At 31.0% G+C, this 25,851-nt stretch overlaps 2 protein-coding genes across 2 annotated transcripts; one reads left to right on the top strand and one right to left on the bottom strand.

Annotated features, from left to right (window-relative positions):
• The first annotated feature begins 6,791 nt into the window (after positions 1 to 6,791).
• On the top strand, positions 6,792 to 18,290 carry LOC148627679 (paired box protein Pax-2-B-like). The gene is made up of 5 exons (XM_088564678.1): positions 6,792 to 7,162; positions 10,397 to 10,434; positions 11,665 to 11,885; positions 12,178 to 12,550; positions 17,716 to 18,290. The coding sequence occupies exons 1-5, from the start codon at positions 7,137 to 7,139 to the stop codon at positions 18,030 to 18,032; spliced, it is 975 nt and encodes a 324-aa protein (XP_088420804.1). The 5' UTR covers positions 6,792 to 7,136; the 3' UTR covers positions 18,033 to 18,290.
• Positions 18,291 to 19,139: 849 nt separating this feature from the next.
• LOC148627678 (uncharacterized) lies at positions 19,140 to 20,317 on the bottom strand. Its single transcript, XM_088564676.1, has 2 exons — positions 20,117 to 20,317; positions 19,140 to 19,683 (listed from the first exon to the last, which is right to left on the bottom strand). Exons 1-2 carry the CDS (start codon positions 20,280 to 20,282, stop codon positions 19,481 to 19,483), a joined length of 369 nt encoding a protein of 122 aa, XP_088420802.1. The 5' UTR covers positions 20,283 to 20,317; the 3' UTR covers positions 19,140 to 19,480.
• Positions 20,318 to 25,851: the final 5,534 nt, after the last annotated feature.

The raw sequence follows: 25,851 nt of genomic DNA, 5'->3' as shown, positions 1-25,851 counted from the left end.
AAAATGAATATTTGTATAACAAAAGAAATATTACTCTACGATGGTTTTATATTTTTTTCAATTTTCGTAGCCTTAGTGCAAGTTGCAACTATTCAATAAAACGATAACTGAATATTTGCGTTTCCGAATTACAATTAATAGTTTGTTTAAAAAAAAATCCAATTACAACACAAACAAATACTCAAGGATTTTCTTTTCTTAGACTAAAACAATGCGTAATAGCCTAATAAAAATAAAACCTTATTATAGTTAGTGTTGTAAAGTTATAATATCAAAACAAAAATTCATTTTAAAACAATTACGCAAACAAATTCAACCTTTTCAATAGTTGAAAAAGATGTAAAACTTTATTAGGTATCAAATACAAATTTAAAAACTCTTACTACTTTTAACAAAACAGATGGCATATATAAAAGATATAAAAGGAAATAAAGTTTTCACTTTAAACTATCAACGTGATAATAACAGTTCTTAAAAAGAGCAACTTTCCCACAATTTGGGTGATCTTGATACGCTACTTGTATCAATTTGATTATAAATTTGCATGATCATGGTGGATGCTACATACATAATTACTACGAATTAAACAGAGATCGACTTATTAGAGTAAAACGAGCGGTATAATTTGATGTTTTAAACGAAATAAAAACATCTCCGTTTGTTGGAGAAAGGAGAGATTTTCGGTGCAAGATGATTCACAGGTGTAAATGATTGTGTATGTTTCTTGCTACGTACATGGTAATAATGGTATTGGGTATCAAATGTGGACCTCGGGTGGACAATTTTCTGTCTACAGCAGGCCACCGGCTTTGTTTCGTCTATTTTATATGATAAAAAGCGAAAATGCAAACAAATTTGTTCTGATTGTACATATTTGAGGACAAATGTTACAGAAATGTTATGAAAAAAAGCAATATTGAAAAAAATGTAAATACAGATGTACTAATATATAGAAAAAAGGCGAATAATGTTTTGTTCATAGAGTGTATCTATTGAATTGATTATTTACACATCTGCAATATTGTGTTAGATTTTGTTTTGTTTTGCTTTGCTTTTTTTTTTAATTTGCACCATTTACACATGTTTGAAGTATTTTCAATACGTTCACATGGCTGTGATGCCGTTAGTGTTTAGAAGTGATCGAAAGTATCTATTCTATAAATGTCTATAAATACAAAACCAATCAAATATAAATAATGGAATTTACTATAAATATTGCAAATTTTATAATATTTGAACGAATAATGTCAAAACTAGTAAATTTCGAACACAAAAGCATCATACTATATCAACATTTTGATACGAGTTAATAAACAAAGACCAAAACCTGCTAAACATTTAGTTTTACAACAATTAAGAGGCTGTCCATGTAAAACTAGGCAGATCCTATGATATGGGTTACACAAGGCAACTTTTAACCCACTGATTTTTTGTTAAAATGTAATGTATATTCTATATGTATTTCAAAAAGTATAAAATTCGTTTAGATTCAACAATGGGTGCCCCAGAAGGTGATTTGAAAGTTATTGTACAAAGCAACAAATTTTTTCTCACATTAAAGGACTCCACTAAAAACTGGGAGCATGCATTTGTGATATGAAATGGGTGGAAAATATTTGGAAAAAAATTGTCGTGTGCCACCCACCGCCTGGCTTTTGCATGGACATCCTCTTAAATATTTGATTATTTATCTTTTGACGAGAGCCGTCTTCTTTGGCGGAATGTAACAGCGTAAGCTGGATTTCTAATGTGCTTCATCATAGAAGTATCGACCACAGACAGGCATGTAACGTAATCTAAACTACTATAAAGAAACCCAAAGCCATCCAGTATTTTTTCTTTATTTTTCGATCCTTTGACAACAGTTTGAAATAGTTACAAAATCTTATAGCGAAAGTAACAAGCTTTCTTCCGGTAAAATTGCACTGATCCAAATCAGGTCCATGCGGAAAACATTTTAACACGTGTTCGTATGTATGGATGTCCTTCAATTATAAATTTATGGCGTTTTAACACTTTCTTTTTCAGTGAATTTATTATGTTTTAATAGCAAAATACATTTATTGTATGCCCATTTAAAAGTTATTCAATAAAGCTGCCCTTTGTATCAAATGTTATAACTAATTAAGCCACCAAACAGGTACTAAACGGTCTTTGTAAGTGACATTTTCAATATCTTTATCATTCTTTTATGAAGATATATCAAATTTGTTTGAAGAAAAAACGAAATTATCTGAGCATGTCTTCGAAATGGTGTCTTAAAAATATGTCCTCACAAACTTTTGTCGTCAAATATAGAGGGAGTTATAAAATGTGGACTAGCGATGGAAGTTCAATGCTCATTACAAAGAAAAACAAATATATTCCTGCAGCTTTTCAATATATATGTTAAAATTCAGAGACCGCTTAAAAAGTTACTGTAGAATTAAGAAACGTGTGCGTTTTGTTTAGATGTGTTATGTTGTATTTGGTTCTTTTTTCTTTTTTTTTTTTTTGTAGATCATTTTTCCTTTTTTTTTGTTATGTTATGTTTTTGTTTGTTTTTGTTGGATTTTTTGTTGGTCTTTTTTTTTAATTTATTTTTTTGTTATGTTTTTTTTGTATTTTTTTTATCCATTTTGTTACTTTTTTAGTTGTTTTCTTGACTTCACACTTTTAAATTGCGAAAGTATAGTTAGCGGTAAATCGTACCGATGAAACGAAAGCTGTAGACTGTCACATTTAAGTTTGCACCACTTGGTCTAGCTTCAATACAATTGCCAATCATATAAATTTGTTTTTTTCCAAAATTTGTAAAAAGTAGTAAGACATTGTTTTCTTGCGTTAACAAAACTTTCTGTAAAATATTTAAAAAAACCAAATAAGTGATTTGAGCCAAAGACTTAAAAAAAAAAGATAGCCCCTTTTAGTGGTAAGTCAAAATACAAAAAAAAAATGATTATGTCTTCCAGATCATTTAAGATAACTGCCTACTCATTTCAGCATACACATCGGGCAAATCCGCTACTTAAACAAGGGTCAAGAAGTTAAGACGCATGTCCTTATTTACTTATCAAGTACCATTTCGCAATCACAAAAGTGGTATATCTGAACTTTTTTTAGTCTCTATGTTTACCATAAAAAGTGCACAGTTCTTGTTCGAAGAAAAAGAAAAAATAAATAGCTTTATAAAGTCTACTTAAAAATGAAGTGAAAACAACCGAATCTTTATATTACCAAACTTGCTACAAATTAACTCTTGAATCAGTGATATATCTGTATCATATTCAATTTCACCAAAGCCTTTCAAGCTATCTCATGAAATCAGTCCAAGTTACTTTGATACTGACACAAGGTTGATGTAAAGTGGTGAATACAGAGGTTCTAATGATTTGTAAAAGTTGTGTCCCTTACCCTAGGTCTACCTCCTAAAATAAAATAAAAACATGTCAGATGAACGAAAACCCATGATAAAACAAATATGGTTTTAAATTGTGATGAAGCTAACATATATTCATTTTCGTTGATATTTTACATAACTGTTGAGGGATTTTATGGCTTGCTTATACACTTTTTTTTCATCTCATGTACTCTTAGATAGTCACAAAACATGAACTTTTCCTCTCTTTTTATCATGTTTTGCAATGTATTCATGCAGCCTTGAAAAATAATGAACACATATCGAGAAAGGGACGCTATTTTATCTCATTTGAAAACTATCTGTTTTGTTTATCTATTTTCTTTTCTTTCAACTGGTATTCAATTTATTTATTTTATTATTATAATCATCATTACTATTATTGCTGTAATTAATTTGGGTTTTTTGAAAAGGGCGATATTTATTTATTTGTTCATTTTTTTATGTTATAAATATTCAGCGAGCGACAATAGTTCAATATTTATGAATCTTTCTCTCTCGCTAGTTATTCAAATATTTCGATACTCATGAATCTTTCTTTCTTACTGTGTAATTATTTGTTTTTAAACATTTAAAGAACTAACTACTAACTTACTTCAAATTGGCAACCCAAATTAAAGATGGATTCAAATTAATAATTATCACAGAAGGCAGTGACCGCGTCGGTTAATATTATCACGCCCGTCAGTCACTGAACCGGAATGGAACAATCACCAATAATTCTACGGGAAGTTTTCTAAAGTATTCTTTGATTTGTCTTTAATCACGTTCGTATTTCTTTTAAAATAGACTACTATCTTCCATTTTCTCTTAAATGTTTCCTAGGTTGTAAGTAGCGGAAATGAATTGAACTTCCTATAACTGCACAGTGTGTACAAGCGTCGTTTTAATCACATCATCTCAGCTAATTACACGTGCTCACAACTTTTTTGTTACGTCATTAAATTATCATTCTGATTACTGCGTCTGTCAATACAAAAATCTGATAAAAGAAATAAATATCGTTTTAATTGACAAATAATTTTGCATTTGCTTATTTAATTATATTTGCATAACAGGTAATAAGCGTTAATTTTGAACTCTGTGTACAGACATATAAATTTTACTTCAAATAGTAAAACATTTGAGTCTTTAAAAGTGTTTTTTTTTCAATCAGCTTTCCGCATAAAAACAATTTTGCGAAATATACAAATAGACTACAGGCATCATCAGTACTATTTTTTTGCAATGTATGTATATAGCATAGAAGGGTAGCAAAAAATTTTGGGGTGCAAAGAGGGTCACTGTAGTAACCCGATAAGGCTCAACGAAATACACATCTGATGATGAGGACTTTATGAAAAGTACAAATTGTTATCATTAGATCGTCAAGCAAAAAATCAATTTGTCATCCTAACATGAGTATTGATGTAGATTCCCATTCATTGATTGTATCACAGTGATTTGAAACTGTAAAAATATTTTTAAAAAAATAGAATTATTCGAGTTCCCATTAAAGTGAATTCAGTAATACTTTAAAAAAAATAGGGTATCTTTTATTGTGTTTTATAATTCAAAGCGATAACAAATAAGTAAAAGACAGAAACATAGCTAATTTTATATACATGCTGCATCACACACAGGCACACAGAAAACTTTACAAATTTCGATCGTTCAGAAACTATTATGAATGACATTCATATGCCAGCCCGATTTGAAAGGAATATTGTATATTTAGTGAAAATTGCTTAGTTCAATGTAATTAATTTCAAGGTTTCAACAATTTATTTATTTGACATTCAAAAACAAATATACCAATCATTTAAAAAACATTCTTTTTTTTTAAAATGCTCTGTATTGCCCTAGTACGATATGAAGATATAACTACGTATTCCTATAAAAAATAGCCTATAAAAATTGTTTGCTTTGATTCTTCAATTTACTTTTAAAAGAAACAGTTTACAAAAAAATTATTTAGCTTTTCTTTAAATATTTTTTTTCAAATTCACGTTCACATTCACTTTTATTGTTGGATTCCTTTAATGATTTCACTCATTGACTGTCCGCCCTAAGGACGCATGTTGACTTATAAGCTTTGTTAGTTGACAAATGAATAGTATATAATTAAAAAGAAGACATACAGAATATGTAGAAAGAAAATGACGCCTTCAAAATGACAAAACGGTAAATGACTGTTGTATGGTCGCATTTCATTTTGATTAATACTTTTAAAGTTAGAGTTTCTGGTTTGAAAAGCGCCTAAAATATCGAAAAAAGAAATATAATTAACTTATTCACTTGTTTTACAAATTCAATACTTAATATGGTTAATTCCTACCCTACCGGTGCACCTGGTCAATGATCCAGTTTTCAATGGAGTCTGAGTTGCTCATCTACTTTTGTTACTTTTTATGTATCATTTTAGTTATTTTATTTTTTTTTGTTATGTGTTTCTGTTTTCCATGTCTGGCCTTTATCCCTGGATTACATTCTCTTGATTTCCGCTAGAATCTTGGTTCCGTTGATTACTCTCCCATTCACTTCGTTAAAAAAGTATCTTTGAATATTTATTTATCATGACGAAAAATGACCTGTTTTTATGTAAAATTACGCAGGCAGTTTTAATATTTAACAACATAGCATTTACGTGTACAACAAGCTAAATGTACTTATTAGGAAACGTCTTTTACAAAAAAGGACAATCAACGTTCAGTTTGAAGTGTGTTATATGCCACCTAAAACAATAAAATTAATGTTTTTGATTTAAATTTATTATCATTTTAACAGCCCTCTTTGTAATTAATATATTGGTAAAGTCATGTCTAAATCAATTGAATCCAAGTAGTGAAAGTACATATTGTATTTTTCCTACAATAGAAAAATATAAATTGTCATATCGTGCATCCGATAATTGTTCATTTGATCATACCTTAATGTACTGGTTATATTATTTTCTTCTTGTTGAATTATTAATAGAACTTATTTTCTGACTAAAATTGCAACAGAATAATACCTGTGTTTTAACCTCATCACGTTCCGATTTGGTCAATTTTCAACATTTTCGGAAATTAATCGGAAATCCGGATATTGCCTGTGTCAATGAAATTGACAATTTCTTTAACTGTTTTCATGTCATGAAGGAATGGATGCTCTGTAAATTGTATAAATAATGTCTTTCGTGTTCTTCTTTTTCAGATTAAATTAAACTTTAAACGTTCCGTATCTTTTTGATGATTTTTATAAATGGGTAATAGTAGTACAATTTACACTAAACACGAAACAGTTTCGGTTAATTTAACAGGTATATCATCATCATAGAACTGTCAATCTCACCTTCGGCAATTTTATTTTATTTCCGCTTGAAGTAGCAAAACATACTAAATTTGTCTTCTTCATGCCTTTCATTTTGCCGCATACACGGAAAGAATTGGTCATTTTATAGACAAAAATTTGTAAATATATCGTACAATTTAAAGAAAACAGCTGCAGTGTTCTTATAAATTGTTAATCGATGAATCCTTAGTACCCTATCGCTATTTTGTTTGAAATTAACGTGAAGAAAGTGTTGAAAAATTAATGAAGTAAGATCGTCAAAGTAAATCCAACAGACATAAAAGTTGATTAGAAAAACGCTTGTTTTGATTGGCTGAAAAGCTGGAGGCTAAGACGCAGGTGAAACAAATGACAAATTCACGCGCATCGTTCCGCTGACTTGATAAAGTGAGACCGTGACAGTATTTTCTCAGTCTGTTTTGATTGGATGGTAGAAGTGGACGAAAATTCTAGGTGAGAACACTTTCTTTTGTAAATTAAACTATTATTTTCAAATTCATTACTTATTGGGACGATTATTGATGAAATTATAGCTCATAGTTGTAGATGGAAATTTGAAAATTTTCATTTTGCCATACAAAATTTTAAATACTACTTTAAAAAAAGTTCAAGAACTTTGTCTTGTGAGGATTTTTAACATACAAAAGATTATTTTAGACATAATATTATATATCTTATATCAAGAATTTTATCTCAAAAACGAAATACAAGCTTTGGATTTTTATTTTAAGGCTAGTTTTTTTGTATTTGAAACCATTAAATGTCAATATCACACTTTACTTGTTGCATTAGTTTTGTTATTATTCAATTAATAACAATAGTTTCATTTCTGAAAATTGCAACTCTTGCATCATTAATGGTTTATTGGTCATAGCTGCTTTTTGTCAATTCCTTTAAATCTTAAATCTATATTTCACTCTTTATACTAAATTTTCTACTCGCTTAACTAAATTTTATCTGCTTCTTATTTTCATAATGACATACTGGTATAACACTGAATGGCACATATTCGTTACCTCTGAAGGTAAAAAAAGGAAAGGAAACGTTTGTTATTGTAAGCAGATTTTGGCAATGATCTATTATTACGACAAAGTTTATCATACCCAACTTAAGTCGCAAAACAAAAAGTTTACTTATATTTTGTGTTCCTGCTGTACTTTCTTATCAAAACCACGGAATACATTCCAAATTAATACCTCCAAATACAAGTATCATTGATCTCAGTAAAGTATATATAATAATATACGCATATGTATTCATCTTGCTAAGATAACATGTATTTTCAATAAATTTTGCATTTTCAACTAAATAATCATTTTCTTGTGGCTGCATTTTAAACAGTTAAATATCTTATTGCCCGTTGCCTTTTCAAAATGTATGGATTTTTTTTTCATAATTTTTATTCTAACAGCAAAATTCAGTAATTACATAAACCATCATTTTGGTTATGTTATGTTCTTTGTCGAGTGTGTCTGTTTTCCTGTCTGTCCTTTGTCCCTGGTTTCCGTTCTTTTGATTTCCTCTAGAATCTTGGTTCCCTGCATTTCTCTTACATGCTGCTGATGATTTCATCTATTTCTTTTTAATGAAAGAACCCTTTTCTTAATTAATACTTTTGGTGTTTTGTAACTTTCATATGGTATTTTTTTAATGCAGTTGTATTGTATTGTTTATTGTATTGTAGTTTATTGTAAGTTTTTCTTTTCATTCCAAGAGGTGTAATCCTTATATTCTACCCCTTGTTTTAAACTTAAATGAGTTGGATGGTGTTCAGTTGAAGCATAGAACTCATCATATCCATTCCATTCTTTGAGCATGATTTTTAGACCAACCGAGCAATGTCTATCTCCGCATCGAATCACTATATCTTTGAAAATGTCTAGGGATTAGAGTGTGCATTAAGGTCATCTTCATATAAAATGTCTCCCGCTTTTTTTGGAGGGGGTGGGTTAAAACGACATCAGAATACAATAAAATTTATGTCATCCACAGCATTTGCTTTTGTGATAAGTAAAACGGAGAACATCTTCTATCAAATAGTACAGTTATAATAAACCTTTGCATCCCCTCTTCAGTGCCTTATTCAACAGTGCACTTATCTTGTTTTTGCCCTTTATATACAATATTCGTTGGAATATGTGTCAATATTAATCATTCGAATTCTTGATAATAATCAATTCTAAATCATCCTTGGAAAAGTTGATGTTTACCTCCAATCCTGCTATCTTTTATTGTTTAGAACAGGAGCATGTACATTATCGTCGCTTCGCCGTTCCACTTTCTTGCCAGACTATAAGCTAAATAATAAATAAGCTTGTATAAACGGCTAATTAGCTTGTAGTTAGAAACGCAACACAATCTGATAACTCGACATGACTATTTCATATCCGTAACGGTACTACCACAACCAGTTCTAAGTCAATGAACGTGCCAAAGCAGAAGTGAAGCATGAAACAAGGATATAATATTATATAATATTTGAAAAAACCTAATAAAAATATGACAATGATGCAACAGACGCGATGATGCATAGATACGGATTTTTGTTGTTTTGTTTTGTTTGTTTTGTTTGTTTTTTTGTTTTTTTTGTTTTTTGTCTTGTTTAGTTTTCATCAAAATTATTTGGTCATATTGTTTTATGGTCATTCAAACGCAAGAACATTTGTATCACCGAAAAGTGGTATATTATCCATTAAGCCATTAAGGCAACAAACTCAATATATTTTTCTAATGGTAAAATTACTTTACAAAAATACAGGCTAAAGAGCATGCTAAATGTAAAGCATTGAAAATTGATTGTTGTTTTCGTGTCGAGGATGTTTGTTTCTGTAAAACAAAAAACGTGTATAGTACTCGAGAGAATCGGTGAAACGACTGGCAAAATGTTCAAAAGATTTATACAGACAATTTAAGAAAGTAAAATGAAGCCGTTTCAACACTTTTTAAAAGATGTATCTTTGGCAGAAATGCTGATATGGTACATATATTTGTTAAGTACAGATTTTAATTTCAAGACCTTGCATTTCGATGGTTAATAAGTAGATGTACCCAAATAATTGCGCTTAATGACGAATAAAAAGTTGGAATAAATACAACAGACATAATTTTTTTAAACAGGTTGACGTTGTCTTTCAATATGTTTTACGCTTAACAGACATACAGAGTCGCTAATATTTGTTTATTTGGGTTTTCTTCATAGTTATTTTGTCATTGACCGATAGATTTAATCAAAACTTAGATATGAATTTATAAAACTACAATTCTCTTTGGTTTAAAGGAGATTTGTACGCACTCAAAATTTTAAGAACTTACAAGAATGAATGTATTGAAAGCAATATTTCTTTCATTACCATTGACATCTCTTTTCATATTATTTCTTGGAATAATAATATAGTTCTTATTTGTTTGCCTCTTCTATCTACAACTATTTGGTATTTTAAAGTTTTGATTATCAATATTATTCGTTTCCCCACACTGTCTACCAATAATCGTTTCAAAAGTTCAGTTATAGTTTTCAGTCTGTTTAACAAAGTTACAGAACGAAAATCACTATAAACTTATTCGCTTGCACTACTCCCCTGCTTATTATAACGAAATAATTTGACTGTGATTCCCTTAAACTGATTTTTTTTATTAATCATTATCAAAGTATTTGTATCTTTATTTCTTTTCTTCTTTTCTTTGTAGAAGTTTCTTCACAGATTTTTCCACAATGCCTCATACAGGTAAAGTATGAATAATGTGTGATCGTTAATTTGACCAATTTCGCTTTTTTCTTACTTAAAAATCACTTTAAAGTACTGTGATCCTTTACCATGAATATTTTGATTTCTTTAAATTGGTTATGATAAGACATTAGAGCCTTTGAAAAATAATTTCTAATTTTTAAGAATTCGTGAAGAAAGTGATTTTATACAAATTAGAAACATCTTCATATCAAACTTCATTGAAGAAGAAATTGGTGTAATTATGGAAACCGCTTAATCACTGTGAAATAAGCCGTTGAGGTTCAAAAATTAAATAAAAAGGCTCCAAACAAGTTCTGCGTCATAATAGCTCCTTCTCTTTTGATTCAGTCAGTGTCTGTTGAAATCTTTTAACATAAAGGTAAAAATGATTTATAATTGCGGAAAGATGGACTAATACTAGACCATAAACCATTAAAATTCCCCCATGGAAGTTAATGTCTTATCCGTAATGCATTCCAATTAAGTTATATTTTTTCTGAAAATGTTTCAAACTTTCTTTGTCGATGATATAAGTCATTATCTAAAACAGAATAATAGTCCTTTATCACATAAACAGGTTGGTGGCAAAGAGGCAAAAAGGCGAAAATCACCATTATTTTGAGTTCCCTTTTTACAACGTTTTCTTGATTACAGCAATGGAAATTTACCTCTCAGGGCTTATATCAAAGAGATATGCACTTATTTTAAACTTTTCAAGCCTTTGATGGTATTAAAAATGACACACATCTTGACAATAAAACAAGGTTTTTATCATGATATTAAATATGAAGGAAGAAATTGCCCAAAATTGAATTTAGTTTGTAGTTTTCATAAGCTGAATTATACATTTATTTGCCGTAAGATAAATAACACAACTTATTTTATGGTTATCAATTTAAAGTAAATGTCTTTTATTTTAACATTTTTAAACAAATTTTAATATTTTTGAATTCTTCATTTATTGTTAACTCTTCGGATTCTGTTTGTTTGTTTGTTTGTATGTTCTTCTTTTTTTCTTTTTCTTTTTTTTTTCTTTTTTTTCTTTTTTTAATTTTTTATTTTTTTTCCTTTTTTTAAAAACTGAATACTTTCACACATTTAAAATAGTTTTACAAGATACATGTAAACAAACATAAACAGATTTCCCTTTATGCTTTATTTTTCAACCTACAAATGTGACAAAGCGGATTTAAGGCAGGTAAAACTAAATATTTTCATCTTTGACAGGACAAACTGGGGTCAACCAGCTTGGAGGAGTATTTGTAAACGGCAGACCATTGCCCGACCATGTCCGGAGAAGAATAGTGGAACTAGCTCACATGGGTGTCCGTCCGTGTGACATTTCCCGACAACTTTTAGTATCTCATGGTTGTGTCAGCAAGATTCTGACACGATATTATGAAACTGGTTCCATTAAACCTGGCTCTATTGGTGGGAGTAAACCAAAGGTATAGAATGTTGATTTAAGGACCGGTTTACATGAAATATGGTATAAATGCACGAACATATTTGTGTATATCTTTGTTGGGTGTTGAATATTTCCAAAACGTCTTAAGCGATTTCTAGATTTTTGTCTATTTAAAGAAAAAAATATTTGGTATGAGTATTTTCTACGTCAATGCCACTCGAGCGTATAATATACATTACGTCGTGGTTATCTATGCTTAACTAAAGTAAATGATTACGATGTCATTCGATTGTGCAAAATAGCATACATGTAGTTTTGTTTAATCTTTCCAGCAAGTTGCCACACCTTTTGTCATTAAGAAGATACTTGAGTTGAAAAGACAGAACCCCTCCAGTTTTGCTTGGGAAATCAGAGACCAGCTTTTGTCCCAGAATGTATGTGATGAGCAAACTATACCGAGCGTTAGCTCCATTAACAGAATTTTGAGAAATGCCGGAAACTTTACCGGGCTGTATCCGTTCCAAGATACTGTTCCTGTTATGTCACTACCATACGCAATGATGACGTCACCAGCTACTTCCAGTTCAGATACATATCCATTTACAATTCCAGGGCTGTCTTATCCAAAAGTTGTAGAACAGATAGATAATAAAACAGATTCAATAGATGACAATGACGAAAGAAGGAACAAACAAAAAACTGAAGGTAATAAGGTTATTTACTATTATTCGCTATGATTATTTAAAACACTTACGAATTTATTGATAATTAATTAGCGATTCTAAACCTTTTTGAGAAAATTGGTCTGGCATAAAATCGAGAAAGATAAACTGACAATAAACGAACTGAATATATATATCGAAAACATTATGAAATGAAATTTAAATTTTGTTAAATTGGATTTTCAAATAAATTATATAAACTTAATTATTTCAAATTTGAGCAGTTGAGAAATCAAATGGGATTGTGTTCACAGTCAAAAACCTTGTGCTGCATTAGCTAATTCTAATCATGATATAAATGACGTACCGTCATTGTTTTGCTATTTATGAAATATTTCTTTCTGTTTCTTTTATACAATTTAGTATTCAGTGTTTTGATGGAAGATGAAACATTTTTGCAAAGTTGTAATTTAGACACTTCAATGAATTATTGTATTTTACTAATATATTATTCATATCTTTTGTACTAATTTCACTACTGATTTTACCGATTTTGACTGGTGGCATTTGATGTTGTCGGTCTGTGTTGAAATGCACCGAAAATAATGATCCCCAATGGAAACGGGGGAAGGTTGCGCGCTATAGAACCTGGTTTAACCCACCATTCCTATCGGAAATGCTTGTATCAAATAAGAATCCTACTTCCCGGTTTTAACCCTGATATTACCATTTATGATACGGACTTTCCTTTTGAGTATTGCTTAGCTTTTATCAGTTCGATAATTCATTTAAAGAAAAGTATAAAATAAGGTGAAAAACAAATCAAAGGAAAAAATGTGTAAAATATTTCTCTGCAAATATTAAAAATGCCAATAAAGGAATAGGATAAACATGGAAAGTCGTTACCTTATTCACCTTATTCCAAAGTGTAACTTTGAAATGCCTGTACATAATAAGGAACATACTTACGAATTCAATTTTTCCGATTTACCCTTGATTTTTCCAGTGTTTACTCCTTTTCTGTATTTCCTTCCCCAATTTTTGATTATGAGTCAATAGTTTTGTCCTCTGTGAACAACATTACAACTTCATTTGCAAGTTCGTAAATGTAAAAAATGATCTGTCCGTTTAAAAAATTGTATGAAAACAATTATTTAAAATGGCTATTTTCAAATGTTATAAATGTAAAAGTTTCTTTTGAGGTAAACTCTGGTAGTATTGAAAATGTGTCAAATTGAGATATACCGTATTAACTAATACTAACCGAAATCGTACAGTTATCACTATATTGGGGTCTGGGTCCACAAATGTACAAGGAAAAGCCGAACGAGATTGATTTATTGTAGAGTATAAAATCTGAGGTATACATTCCATATACATTTTTTTCGTATTAGTGAAATAAATTGAGGAATAATTGACTGTAAAAAGCAGCGTGAAATAGCACGATGATGCTTTATTTTATTTTTATCACCTAATTTGCATAAAATTAGATCGTATCAAGCTTCACTAAAATGTTCTTTTTCTCTTAAATATCATTGCTGACACAAAGACAATTTCATAAAATATATATTGGTTTACAGTTTTGCCACACATTGAGATTAAAAGCTTCGATAGTAACAAGCATTAACGTATACGCTATACTCAGATAACCTATAAGCATTTATAATGTCATGCCAGATACACCTTTAATGCCATCCAAAAGATATAAACATTTTGCCCCATGACCTTATTGACGGATGTTAATGCCTGGTCTCAATTTACGACCAATAGCGAAACATTGCAATAAAGTGGTTCAATTTTTGCTCCATGTCTAGATTGTGAACAATATGAAAAAGGAATAAATGTGCATGATTAATCAGAAAAAAAGTTCCCATTGATCCATAGTTGAGGTCATCTTTTTTCTGTAAAACGTAGATAATGGTATTCCGTTATCATTACCTACAAAAATACAATTTTAAATATAATTCTGTTAAAAAATGACCAAAATAAACTTTTGATTTTATATTAAAGAACTACTTTTTTTAGTACGATTTCCCTTTAATTATTAGCTGTGATATGTTTTAAAGTTACTTTTTAACTTCCTTTCTAATCTCTCTTTTAAACTACTTAAAAAGATATTTTAAAAAAATATGCCGTCAACATCATGTTTGTTTTACTTGATCATAAAACGAAACGCTATTACTTTAAAATAACTGCACTAATTGCTTGTTTTGTTTTTAATTGACATTACTTAGCTGATTTTGTGTTGCATTTAAATACCAGACCGATTGCCATCATTTACATTCACAAGCATAAAATATCTTATTCATATTCTATCGTAAACGCTTTTTGAAAGTCATTCAAATGCAATGATCACCTTACACATCACCAATAAATATTGCACCAATGATAATTAAGCATAACATGTTTTCCATTTAGGCGACCATAGTGCTGTTTTCACACTGCCGATCAGAAGAAATGTTATTTGTAACCTTCGAAATTAGAAACACTAACCTCTGTGGTTGTCATTAAACGGTGAACGTTGATATAGTTAAATATGATTTATTTTTAATAGTTGAAATGCATTGAAATAAATGCATTTGAGCATTTACTGTAAAGTAAAATACTTTAGGTGCATTTTTAAATTTTCACACCTAAAATTTTTAAAATTTAAATGGCATTATAAGCAGCGTTTTAAATAGCAGCCTTTGTAAGAATCCTACAAATTATGTAAAATGTGATGCACCCCCAAAAGGCTACACATTTTTTTGTTATTAGGTTGCTTCATAGGTCTATATTGTATGATGGAATGTATAGTTATTCATTTCAATCTGTCTGATCTCAGAAAATGATTCACGTGGAAAATCCGACAGTTTCTATTGTATTTTAGTTTCCTTAACAGAATTATCTCTCTTAATGTTGAATTCTACAGTATTCTTCTATATAAGTTCTATCTCCTATGAACAAGGATTATATGGAAGGGCAAATGTTACTTTCTGTTAACTATGAAATTTTAAACAAGATATCCAAAAAATAATAAAATGTATGCTTTCCAACCATAAATCACATTTCACATGATTGTTATGTGGAGTGCTACTTAAATGTTTATTTTTACTTTTGAAACAGGGTTACATTTAGAGAAATGATATTATCAGCTACAAAGCACCAACAATAGTCTTCTTGTAGTTACATGTATATCTATAGAAATACAGTACAAATTCATTCGAATTTTCTATTACAAGATCGCCATGTACAAATCAGTCAAGCAAAGTCTACTTAATGAATTCTTATTGTTTTCTTCTCTTGATTTTTTCTGTTTATAAATCTTATGACATCGCTTGTGATACGCTAAAAACGTAGTGCAGTTTTAATTCGTAATGTATGTAATTGTATGTGTATTTGATGTTTAGAATAATAGGAAGGTGACACTGTTCATTAAGTGTCGTCCTTAAAAAGTCAAATTTAATTAGTATTTCAGTAATTTTCTTTAAATCAAATAGATCTATTCTCAAAGGGGTAATTCGATAAGTAGAGCAATTATTTTACGAAATGGCAGTTATGAGTTATTTCCCTTAACACGAATATAGACTTTTATTTGTAAAAAAATGTCTTGTTTATTTTTTTCCCAAAGACACAGATGACATAAACAAATTTTAACATTTATCTTGTTTAAGGTAAAAAGATAGCTTAATCATTTGCAAATTGCAGTATCAACGTTTTGCTTTCCCTGTTAGCCCCACCTAGCCGGATTATCATCAAAGAAACATTTAAATTTTGACCATTACTTGAACACTAAATTAGTTTGTCTTGACATTTTTGGAGAGTTTCCTCATATCATCACGTAGAAAACTTTGTATATTTGTGTTTATACAGATATTATTTCAAACTTTATGATATCATTTGTTTCTTAAAAAAATATATGAATAGTTAATAAATGACTCACTTGTATGTGTTTTTTTTTCAATTAGACGTCAATATTTACCTTGAAAGCATTTATGGGAAAGCATTGACATTTATTAGATATGAATAATATTTTAATGCGAGATTAGCGAGATTTTGTGACAGTGCTCTAGATGTACGGACCGTAGTGTCTGTATTGGTTTGGATAACAACCCAATTACAACACTGATAAAACTTTACGACAATTTATCAATATGGAAACCTTAAAATGATCCCATTAGTTTTAATGGTAAGGGTGTTCGGTCAAAACTTAAAATCGAGACGTTGAAAAAAAAAATCACTTAGCAATGCATGTGGCGGATTGAAACCGTGAAATAAATTATAACCTAGGCGTTTATTAGGTTCCCTTTTGAACTAAGTGGTACAATGTATTTATTGCTTTTAAAAAGTAAAATTTTAATCAAGATCTAAATGAGTTTGTGAAAATGTCTTAATTTCACAAATACTCATTTTAGCTATTTTCCCCGTTAATGAAGAATGAAACAGTTGAAACATAAAAAGCAAAACCATATAAAGTTGAAAGGGGAACAGAGCATTTTATAATTAAGCAGCCAAGGCATGACGCTCTTAATCATTTGTAATCTTTATTCACAATTTTACAATGAATCAAAATTACCCATTGCAATCAAAGAAATTATTTTCGATAATTGTAAGGAATGTAAAAACATCGATCAAAATTAAACATAAAATTATTTTAAGATATTAACATTGATACCCAAATAGCGACTGTAAATTGTTTTCCTACATTTTTGCTCTGAGATCGTTGAAATAATAAGCGTTTAAGAGACTGTCCATGTAGAAACCAAGCAGCTATTTTAATATGGGTAGAAAATTGCAAATATTGTTTGATTTCATTGTTATCATTAATTTACCTTCAAACCAGATCTTCATTCTTGAGCAACAATGTTAGAAAATGCCGTGTACATCTTTTAAAATTCAAATAGAACAGATTAATATCAGCGGGTATGATTTTCTTTAAAAGGAGGGACCTTTTTGTGTTTGTTTATTTATCTATTTTTTTTTCACTTTTTTCTTTTGTTTTATTTGTATTTCGAAAATTGTATTTGTCTTTACTTTATTGTTATATTGTTTTGAATACAAATATTAAACTGTACAGAATGTGGTAATATATCACTATTATTATCGCTTAAAGAATGCTTGAGAGTTCTGTCGTTTCAATCTTCTGTCTTCTAGCAAGTAAGCATTATTTTGCGAAATAAAGAGTTATAATCAAAACAAATAGCGTTATCTATGTTATTTTAATTTTAGATGAGGACTCTAAAGCAACACACAATTCAGGTGATTCTAAAGACGAATTTAGATTAGAAGACAGGTTCCCAAGTCTAGCCAGAGTGAAAAGTGAAAATGAAGCAAAAATGAAACTAGCACATGAAAACAGACGTAAAATTATGCCGTATGATTATGAGTCTTATGCTTTGACAAAGCGATCAAATATGTTTTCATATCCAACTTTTCCTCATCCGTCTAGCATACCAACTGATGTTCATGGCATGGCTGGTCTCTATCCTTCACACGACAGTATGAGAAGAAACATTGAACTGTTACAGCGTCTCCATACAGGCTGAATTTAGATTTTAAGGTATTCTTTTGGACATAAATGTCAGCATAGCTGTGGAATAAAACTTGCCGAAATATCTTGGGCGAATGTGAACTAACGATGCAGTCATGGTGTAGTTTGTGTGTAATGATAATAAAATATGCTTTGTATTTGTCAGCATCGGAAGACATGTTCATTTATTCATAAATGTAACAGAATCTGTTGAAGTTTTAATTACCAATAACTTATATTTAGCAAGCATTAAAAGAAAAACACTAGTAATAAACTACCCGAGTTGTCGATATGCAGTTGCAACCTTTGTTAAACTGTTAAAATATCCAATCGGAATCGGCCTAATTTTTTTCTATAAACCATGAATCGATCTAGAAAAAAAAACTCCAACGAGGAAAGTTTTACTTTGAGAAAACAAACGTTTTGTTTAAAATTGCAGTTACCACACAAACTTTCTAGATAGGGCTTTGAGGCTACGCAAAACCTTATTCCTTTCAATTTGGTATTACCTTCAATGGTCAGTACGGAAGTGTAGTTAGAGGCAATAACAGCTCTACTTTCCAGGAAACCCGAGTTCAACACCTACTCTAGTGAGCTTCGTTCTACTGGTATCTGTGTGGAAGTTTTATGTTCTATGTCAGATGACTTTCAAATCACCCGGACCAAACATTAAACTAAGCTATTACCATCACTCTCAAACGAATATCGTCGTCTTCTGTCGTCAATTCTTGTCAACAGAAACACATGAGAAATTGCAAGTGTTTTTTTTCATGTATTGACTTAAAATTCCAAATGAGCACAAACACAAGTGTCAATGTTTGAACATATTGGTATTGTTACCAATTTAAAAGGAATATCTTCAAAACTATAAGAGAAACACAAAAATGATGTGGTCTTTTATCATCAGCTTAAAAAGTTAACATTGACCTCATGTCGAATTTTATCACGTGTTTAAACCTATTGTTATTCTTTGTAAGAGCTATACTAAGATATTTCGGACGATTATTACTGAACAAAAACATAGCAAACCATAGGAAATGCTAGTGATTTAAGAATACTACGACCTGTCAGCATATTATTGAATTTATTTATTTAAAAAAAAAACATGTAGTCAGGTTTCCCGTTCCGTAAATGGCATTCCAATTATGCATACCATAAGTTAAACGTCCGATACTTTTTATCCTCACCTTTGTATTTTATTGATATTTGTTTTAAGATTTCCATAAATGTCAAAGCTCATAAAATCCAGATCTAATAAAGAAACAACGAACACCAACAATTCGAAAATACTTATAATGCGTGCACCAGCAGGCCAAGGAAAGATGACCTCATTTAATTGTCTTGACTAAAACTGTAGTTAGGATTACTGTACCCAGTCGTTCTGATAAAAGCATGATCGTCTTTTTTCATTATACACAAAACCGTCATTGAAGCTGACATTCTGTCTCCAGAATCGACACTTTTCTATCCTGTAGAAGATATTACCGTGTTTTCGATAAATAGTTCTGACATAGCGAAATGTGCTTCAAGGGGAGCTCCGTCATAGTTATTGTAATATATACTATCATTTGATATAACTGTTTCAAACACTATTGTCGAATCCTCGTTCAAATTAAAGTCTCTTCCACCGATAAAGGCAAAGAACATTACTTGTTTACCAAATAATCCTTCAGTAAAAAAGCATGGTATTAGTACAAACGTCCATTTAAGACAGTCAAATAATATAGTTTAATTTGAGATCACGAATTGGAGAACTCGTAATATCACAGATTAAAATTTGATTGAAAACGAATTTCGTTTTAACGGTTATAATCCGTGATAACATTCTGATCATCTTTACGAATAACGAGACAAACAATTTCAATCCACATTTCGTTATCACGAACCCAATTTGTCATAACGATTTACATAATTGTTAAAACGAATTCAACAAAATTCGTTCACATGAATTTTATCTGTTATAACGAATTATTCAATTTGTGGTAAGTATTTGAATTTGTGATCTCGAATTCAAATTGAATTTTGTATATTCTTCTTAGTTAAACACAAACCATTTTTGCCCTAACTGTTTAAAGAACTTATAAAAATTCACAACCTTACTTTTATTAACATAACTACTGATGTTTGCAAAAGATATTTCCATTGCACCAACCAAAGTTCCCAGTTTATCCACTCTATCCTGTAGGTCTGCCATACTGGTCAAGTTTTTTTTCATGGATATAGAATTACCCATACCAAATACGACTAACACAAGTACAGTATTCATGATCTACCATATATACTTTGTTTACTAATCTAATGTTTGTACCATTCATTGGAGCGTTATAAAGGAAACTCTAGGTACTTCTTATATTGGGGCGATTGACAGAGTATTGTGACAATTATAAGAGGTTTATAAGTAGAAATTATGATAAGCAAAGGATCCATCCAAATATAAATCGAGGTATATACAAAATATTAACTTTAACTTCATAATCATTGCTGTCTTCCTTTTCAAAAGCTATAGGTTAAAAAGGGTAATGAAGGGAACCAAGATTCTAGTGGAAATCAATTAGAACGCAATCAATGGACAAAGACCGGACAGAGAAAACAGACACACACAACAAAGATCATAAAAAAAAATAATACGCGCAAAGTGATTAAAGTAAATGAGCAACTCGGACTCCACTAAAACTTGGAGCTTTGACCAGGTGCACCGTTGTGGTAAGCTTCCTCTGCATTTCTGGAAATCCTGCCGAGTGGCTCATAAAAAGAAAAGTCCAGGGTAGACGAAAGAGGAAAGGAAAACTATGACACGTTGACCACCGAATGTCATGGTGCAGATGGAAACACCGTAACGACCCACGAGTTCATGATGTAGACCATAAAACTACAGTAGAAATGACTTCAATCTAGTAGCAACATAACTCTGTCCCCGAAGCCAAATTTAAGAAGTCAAGTGCGGTACGAAAAGTGTGCATAGCTATGGCAATCTGTGGTAAAACGTAGGAGTTGTGATATAAAAACTCCATACGTAGTTGCTGAAGGGATGTTGCCAAAGAAGCCACCCCTCCCACACCTTCGTCATGCAAGTTCAGTTTCATGGTGTTTGCGAGACAAAATTCCACAATACATAAGTAAGGCATTCGATAAACTATAACCACAGTGTTTTACTTAGACCATTTGATAATCAAAAGGTGTTTTATTCCCTTTGTTATCTGCAGATTTATTTTTTTTTTTCATTTTTTTATCAGGCTTATTATACCCCCTTTGCAAAGTGGGTGGTATATTGTGTTAGGGGTCTCCGTCTGCCCGTCCGTTCGTCCTCCCTTATATTACACAGGGAGGCATCTCTTATCCGTTACTCCTCCTATTGTACTGAATGGAATTGAATGGAACTTTGATAAATCTTCCCATTATGTACCTCCTATTTCAAATTTTGAATCGAGTAAAGTTTGGTGTTTCACATAGCACAATATCGACTTTGTCAATTGTGTGTTTAGGGACATGGCGGATCCGTCCGTTACTCCTCCTATACCATTGAATGGAAGTGAATGAAACTTTTACAGAATCTTTATTATTATAATCCTATTGTGCACCTCCTATTACAGATTTTGATCCGAATCAGTATAAAAGTCAAAAAGTGTATTTTTTTTTTTTTTTTTTTTGGAAAATCAGCCTTTCTTCATTTACATTTCACTTGTTTACCATCACATGTATTACATCTGTCTGTGTATAAAACTACATTTAATCACTGTAGCCACCAAATTTCAACTTATAATTTTAAGTGTTACAAAACTAGACCGGGTCAACTTGATGTTGAAGCAGGAGTCTTTTTAAGTTGTGTATGTCTTGTGGTTTTTCTTTTTTGTTTAATTTTGAAAGCTCTGTGTATATGGAATAAAAAAAACAGATTTATTCAGATTGAACGTTAGGTATTGATTCTAGAGCCAGTCTAATACTTGGTCTGCTCACCCAGATTTTGGGTTATTCTGCTACATGATCAGCTAGATACATTCATAGAATTAAAAAGACTGTATATATAGCAAAAAATTTTAAAAAAACTTTCTGATACTCTGTGCACTGAAAAAATAGTATTAATTTGATGTTTTAATCCTATCACTGGTTTTCATACCACAAAAATAGCACACGAGGCTTGTAGTATCGAAAATCATAGAGTTTTCCTAAAATACTAAAAGCTTGTTTTTTATTTTATTTTCTACATAGCAATACTTATAAGCATAAAAAGTTTGTTACGTTACACTTTTTATTTATTATAAGCAAAATAAGTTACATTTTTTTTAATTTGTTAGAATAACATTTATCGCAAGAATATGCAAGAATAACCTGCATGACATCGCATTTGAACTTATAAAAAATACAGCAAATGGTTGCTAAGGACGTTTTTACAGTAGTTAAAGTACTGAAAATTGAAATAGTGTGAGAGAATGATGTAGTAACATGTTCTCAAAGATGAACGACAGATCTTATCTCGAGTACAAGGATGAGATTTGATCTGTCGTAAAGTGTTTGAAGCATCAGACAAAAACTGAATACTATGTAAAAGGACATGACTACTTTCCAGTGGAAGATATCTTAGGTTTTTAGAGGCTTTTGTCAAATTTGGTTTTAATTCGTGATTTCACACAAATAATCATTCATGTAGTAAGATGCAAGTTATTTTAATATGTCATAAAAATAAATTACAGAAGTCAGTTCTACGTGATTTTATTCCCCGATGTTATTATACAAGGCAGAGAACTAAAAGATATGCTTATATAGTATTAGGTCGAGAAAAAGTTTATTTTGTTAAAAAGAGTAATCAAGGGAACCAATGTTATAGCGGTAATCAAAAGAATGTAATCCAGGGACAAAGACCAGACAGGGAAAACAGACATACACAACAAAGAACATATGGTAACTAAAATCATACATACAAAGTAACAAAAGCAAATGAGCAACTCGGTCTCCAGTAAAAACTGGGAGCATGGACCAGGTGCACCGGTAGGGTAAGCGTCCTCTGCTTTTCTAGAAACACCCGCCGAGTTGCTCATCCGGGGTAGACAAATGAGGAAATGAAAACTATAACCCGTTAAATAAATCAGTTTTCATGGTGCTGATGGATACACCATAACGATCCACAAGTTCATGATGACGACCATAAAACCTCTGTAGTGATGACTTCAATCTTGTCGCAACATAACCCTGTTCCAGAAGCCTATTTGTTAGAGTTCTAGCGCGATACTGCGTAGTTTCGGCAAGCTCTGGCATAACGTATGAGTTGTGATATGAACACTCCATACGCAGGAGCCGAAGGGATGTTGCCACAGATGAAAGGAAAGTTGACAATCCTGAATGAAAAGTCATCACGTTTGTCGTAAAGTTTGGTCAATAGTTTTCCTTTATCATCGATTTCTAAGTGTAGGTCAAGATATGAGGCTGACTTCACAGTATCCTTTATCTCAAGTTCTTTTGGGTAGATGCTATGTATCAAATCCCCAAAATTAGGCTTGTTTAAAGATAATACGTCATCTATATAGCGGAAACTGAGATTGAAGGATCTAGCCAAACGATATTCTTTCTTTCTTATCAGATCAGCTATAAAGTCAGCCTCATAAGAGTGAAGGAATAGGTCACAAAGGATCACAATTTATCCCATTGGAATGCCGACTGTTTGTTGAAAAACACGTCCACCACACTGGACAAATATGTTGTCGATTAAAAATTCCAGCATTTTGTAAACATCTTCCTCTGTATATTTGGAAGATGATTTGGAATTATTTCTAACAAAGTATGAGGAATCTCCACCAAGAACTACATATTTCTATCTAGGTGTACCATCTTTGTTGGAAAAACAACGATGTATAATGTTTTTAAGTCGGGATTTTAATTGAGTATGGGGAATAGAAGTAAACAGTGTTGAAGAAAGGTTTTAATGCTATTATATTCAGATAATAGTCTTGAACTGATTGTCTCCAAAAGATCTTTCGAATTTTTCAGGATCCACATTGAATTAATACCACTACGGGAGTAACAAGTGTTGTGGTAGGACTGTAGACCCTCTTTGACAGTTGTGAGTATAGAAGTTAAAAGTTTTGAAAGAGGTTTGGTGGTACATTTTGCAGATCCAGCTATGAAACGTTGTTTGTATGGATTCTTGTGAAGTTTAGGAATTCAATACATAGACGGTAAATCACAATCATCGTCCCTGGTAGAGAGACCAAAAGAGGATAGCACAGATTTATGGTTTTCCACAATCTCTACTTTGGAGAGAGTGGTAGTAGTATAGGTCTTATTACTGCTATTATTTTCTACGTCTACCTCTGATAATAAACATTGGATATAAAACGTTTTGCAGACAAAAACAATGTTGTTTTGGGCTTTGTCTGCAGGTACGACAGCATATTTGTCATGTATAGTAGACTATGTTATTGCTACATCGCGGTCTTTGAAAACTGATGTAGCCTTGGAACTCATTGACCTACTTAAAACTTTCATTCGTTTCAAAATTAAAGACCTCACGGCTGATTCTAACAAAAAAAGTACTTAGTATCCGATGTTGATTAAAATTTGGAGTTTCTGGTCGACATTTTTTTGTAGAATTTTTTTGAAGAAATACCTTTAAGAACGAACTGTGCGCCGTTCTTGGCAGACCTGTTTCTACATTCGTATGAAGCCGAATTTTTACAAGGACAACTACTGGGCTAAAACAATTGTTCCGAGGTTTTATATATATATACACTGTCCCATGTTTCATGGAGATTTTTTATTATCTTGAGTTAATATGCCTACTTTCAACCATTTCCGACTTATTTTCTTTATTTTCTATATAAAACTTTGTCGAAAATGATATCACCCAAGGAAGAATTGCTTTGATTGGACCCTTTTGTGAGTCGTGTCGGAGGAGCTGCATTAATGTTGCTAGACTTATACCGGATTAAACTCACTTTCAATATGACGGATGACGCTAGCGGAGTAGCTTGTCTTGTCGGAGAAACTTATATCCACCCCGGTTTTTTCTGAGAGTTCATATTGCTAGTATTTTAGATTTTTGCTTAACGTCTGGTTTTACTTATTTTCAGTTTTATATGTATTTACTTTAGTCGGTTTACTTCATTGTGTATATAGATGGTCTTTGTTCCCTTTTTTTTCTTTCAGGCTATTTACTAAAATTTTGACGTATTTAAATTGGCCAATTATTGACGCTTTGGTATTGTTTGCAGATATTTCCTAGCAATTACGGATTGACACACATATCATTTTGGAATTTCCAGCTATAAGTACATTTTTTTACAGTTTGTATATGACTTTATAGTATATACAGGTCATTCGAATCATGTTACGAGTACGTAGTGGCAAGAATGATTAGATTGCTAAGGTAATAATTAAGTTTCATAATTCAAGACATTAAGTCATTGTGGGAACAAAGTTTAACAAACAAATTAGTCGGTTCAAAATGAAATAATTATCATTAACATTGGTCTCAAACTTAATAAAAATCTTTTTTCCTGTTCATGTATCTGGTGAAATTCTAAACAAGAAACACAAATTTCAGCTTTATGAATTGTACATTTTCTGCCCTAACCAATTTCCATTTGGTGAGTTAGTAAGAGGTACTAATCACAATGTAAGGCTAATAACTGAACGGAACACAAATATTCTTATAGTCAGGCAAACATTCTACATGGTTAAATTTCATAAAATTGCTGTGAGAAAGGTATAATGACTACATATAGACAAAACAAAATTAAGTCTGACAATAAAAAAAACAAATATATTAGTCAAGCAGCTTGTTTGAGGGCTACATACAAGGATTGGGTTGTAATAATACACGCGTTACAAAGCAATAAAAATAT

The sequence above is a fragment of the Perna viridis genome, chromosome 1 (assembly GCF_037379345.1).
Source record: "Perna viridis isolate PV_CMFRI_1.1 ecotype Kerala chromosome 1, ASM3737934v1, whole genome shotgun sequence".
NCBI lineage: Eukaryota > Metazoa > Mollusca > Bivalvia > Mytilida > Mytilidae > Perna > Perna viridis.
The sequence above is the reverse complement of the archived record's forward strand: the minus strand, read 5'-3'. Positions and strand labels throughout refer to the sequence as shown.

What these genes read in the sequence shown, in the direction of transcription:
- LOC148627679 (XM_088564678.1), top strand. Translation starts at nt 7,137, where the DNA reads ATGGTAGAAGTGGACGAAAATTCTAG. An exon ending in TTGGTGGGAGTAAACCAAAG is followed by an intron (nt 11,886 to 12,177) that starts GTATAGAATGTT and finishes TAATCTTTCCAG; the next exon opens with CAAGTTGCCACACCTTTTGT. An exon ending in GAACAAACAAAAAACTGAAG is followed by an intron (nt 12,551 to 17,715) that starts GTAATAAGGTTA and finishes TTTTAATTTTAG; the next exon opens with ATGAGGACTCTAAAGCAACA.
- LOC148627678 (XM_088564676.1), bottom strand. Translation starts at nt 20,282, where the DNA reads ATGAATACTGTACTTGTGTTAGTCGTATTTGGTATGGGTAATTCTATA. An exon ending in CAGTAGTTATGTTAATAAAA is followed by an intron (nt 19,684 to 20,116) that starts GTAAGGTTGTGA and finishes TTTTTACTGAAG; the next exon opens with GATTATTTGGTAAACAAGTA.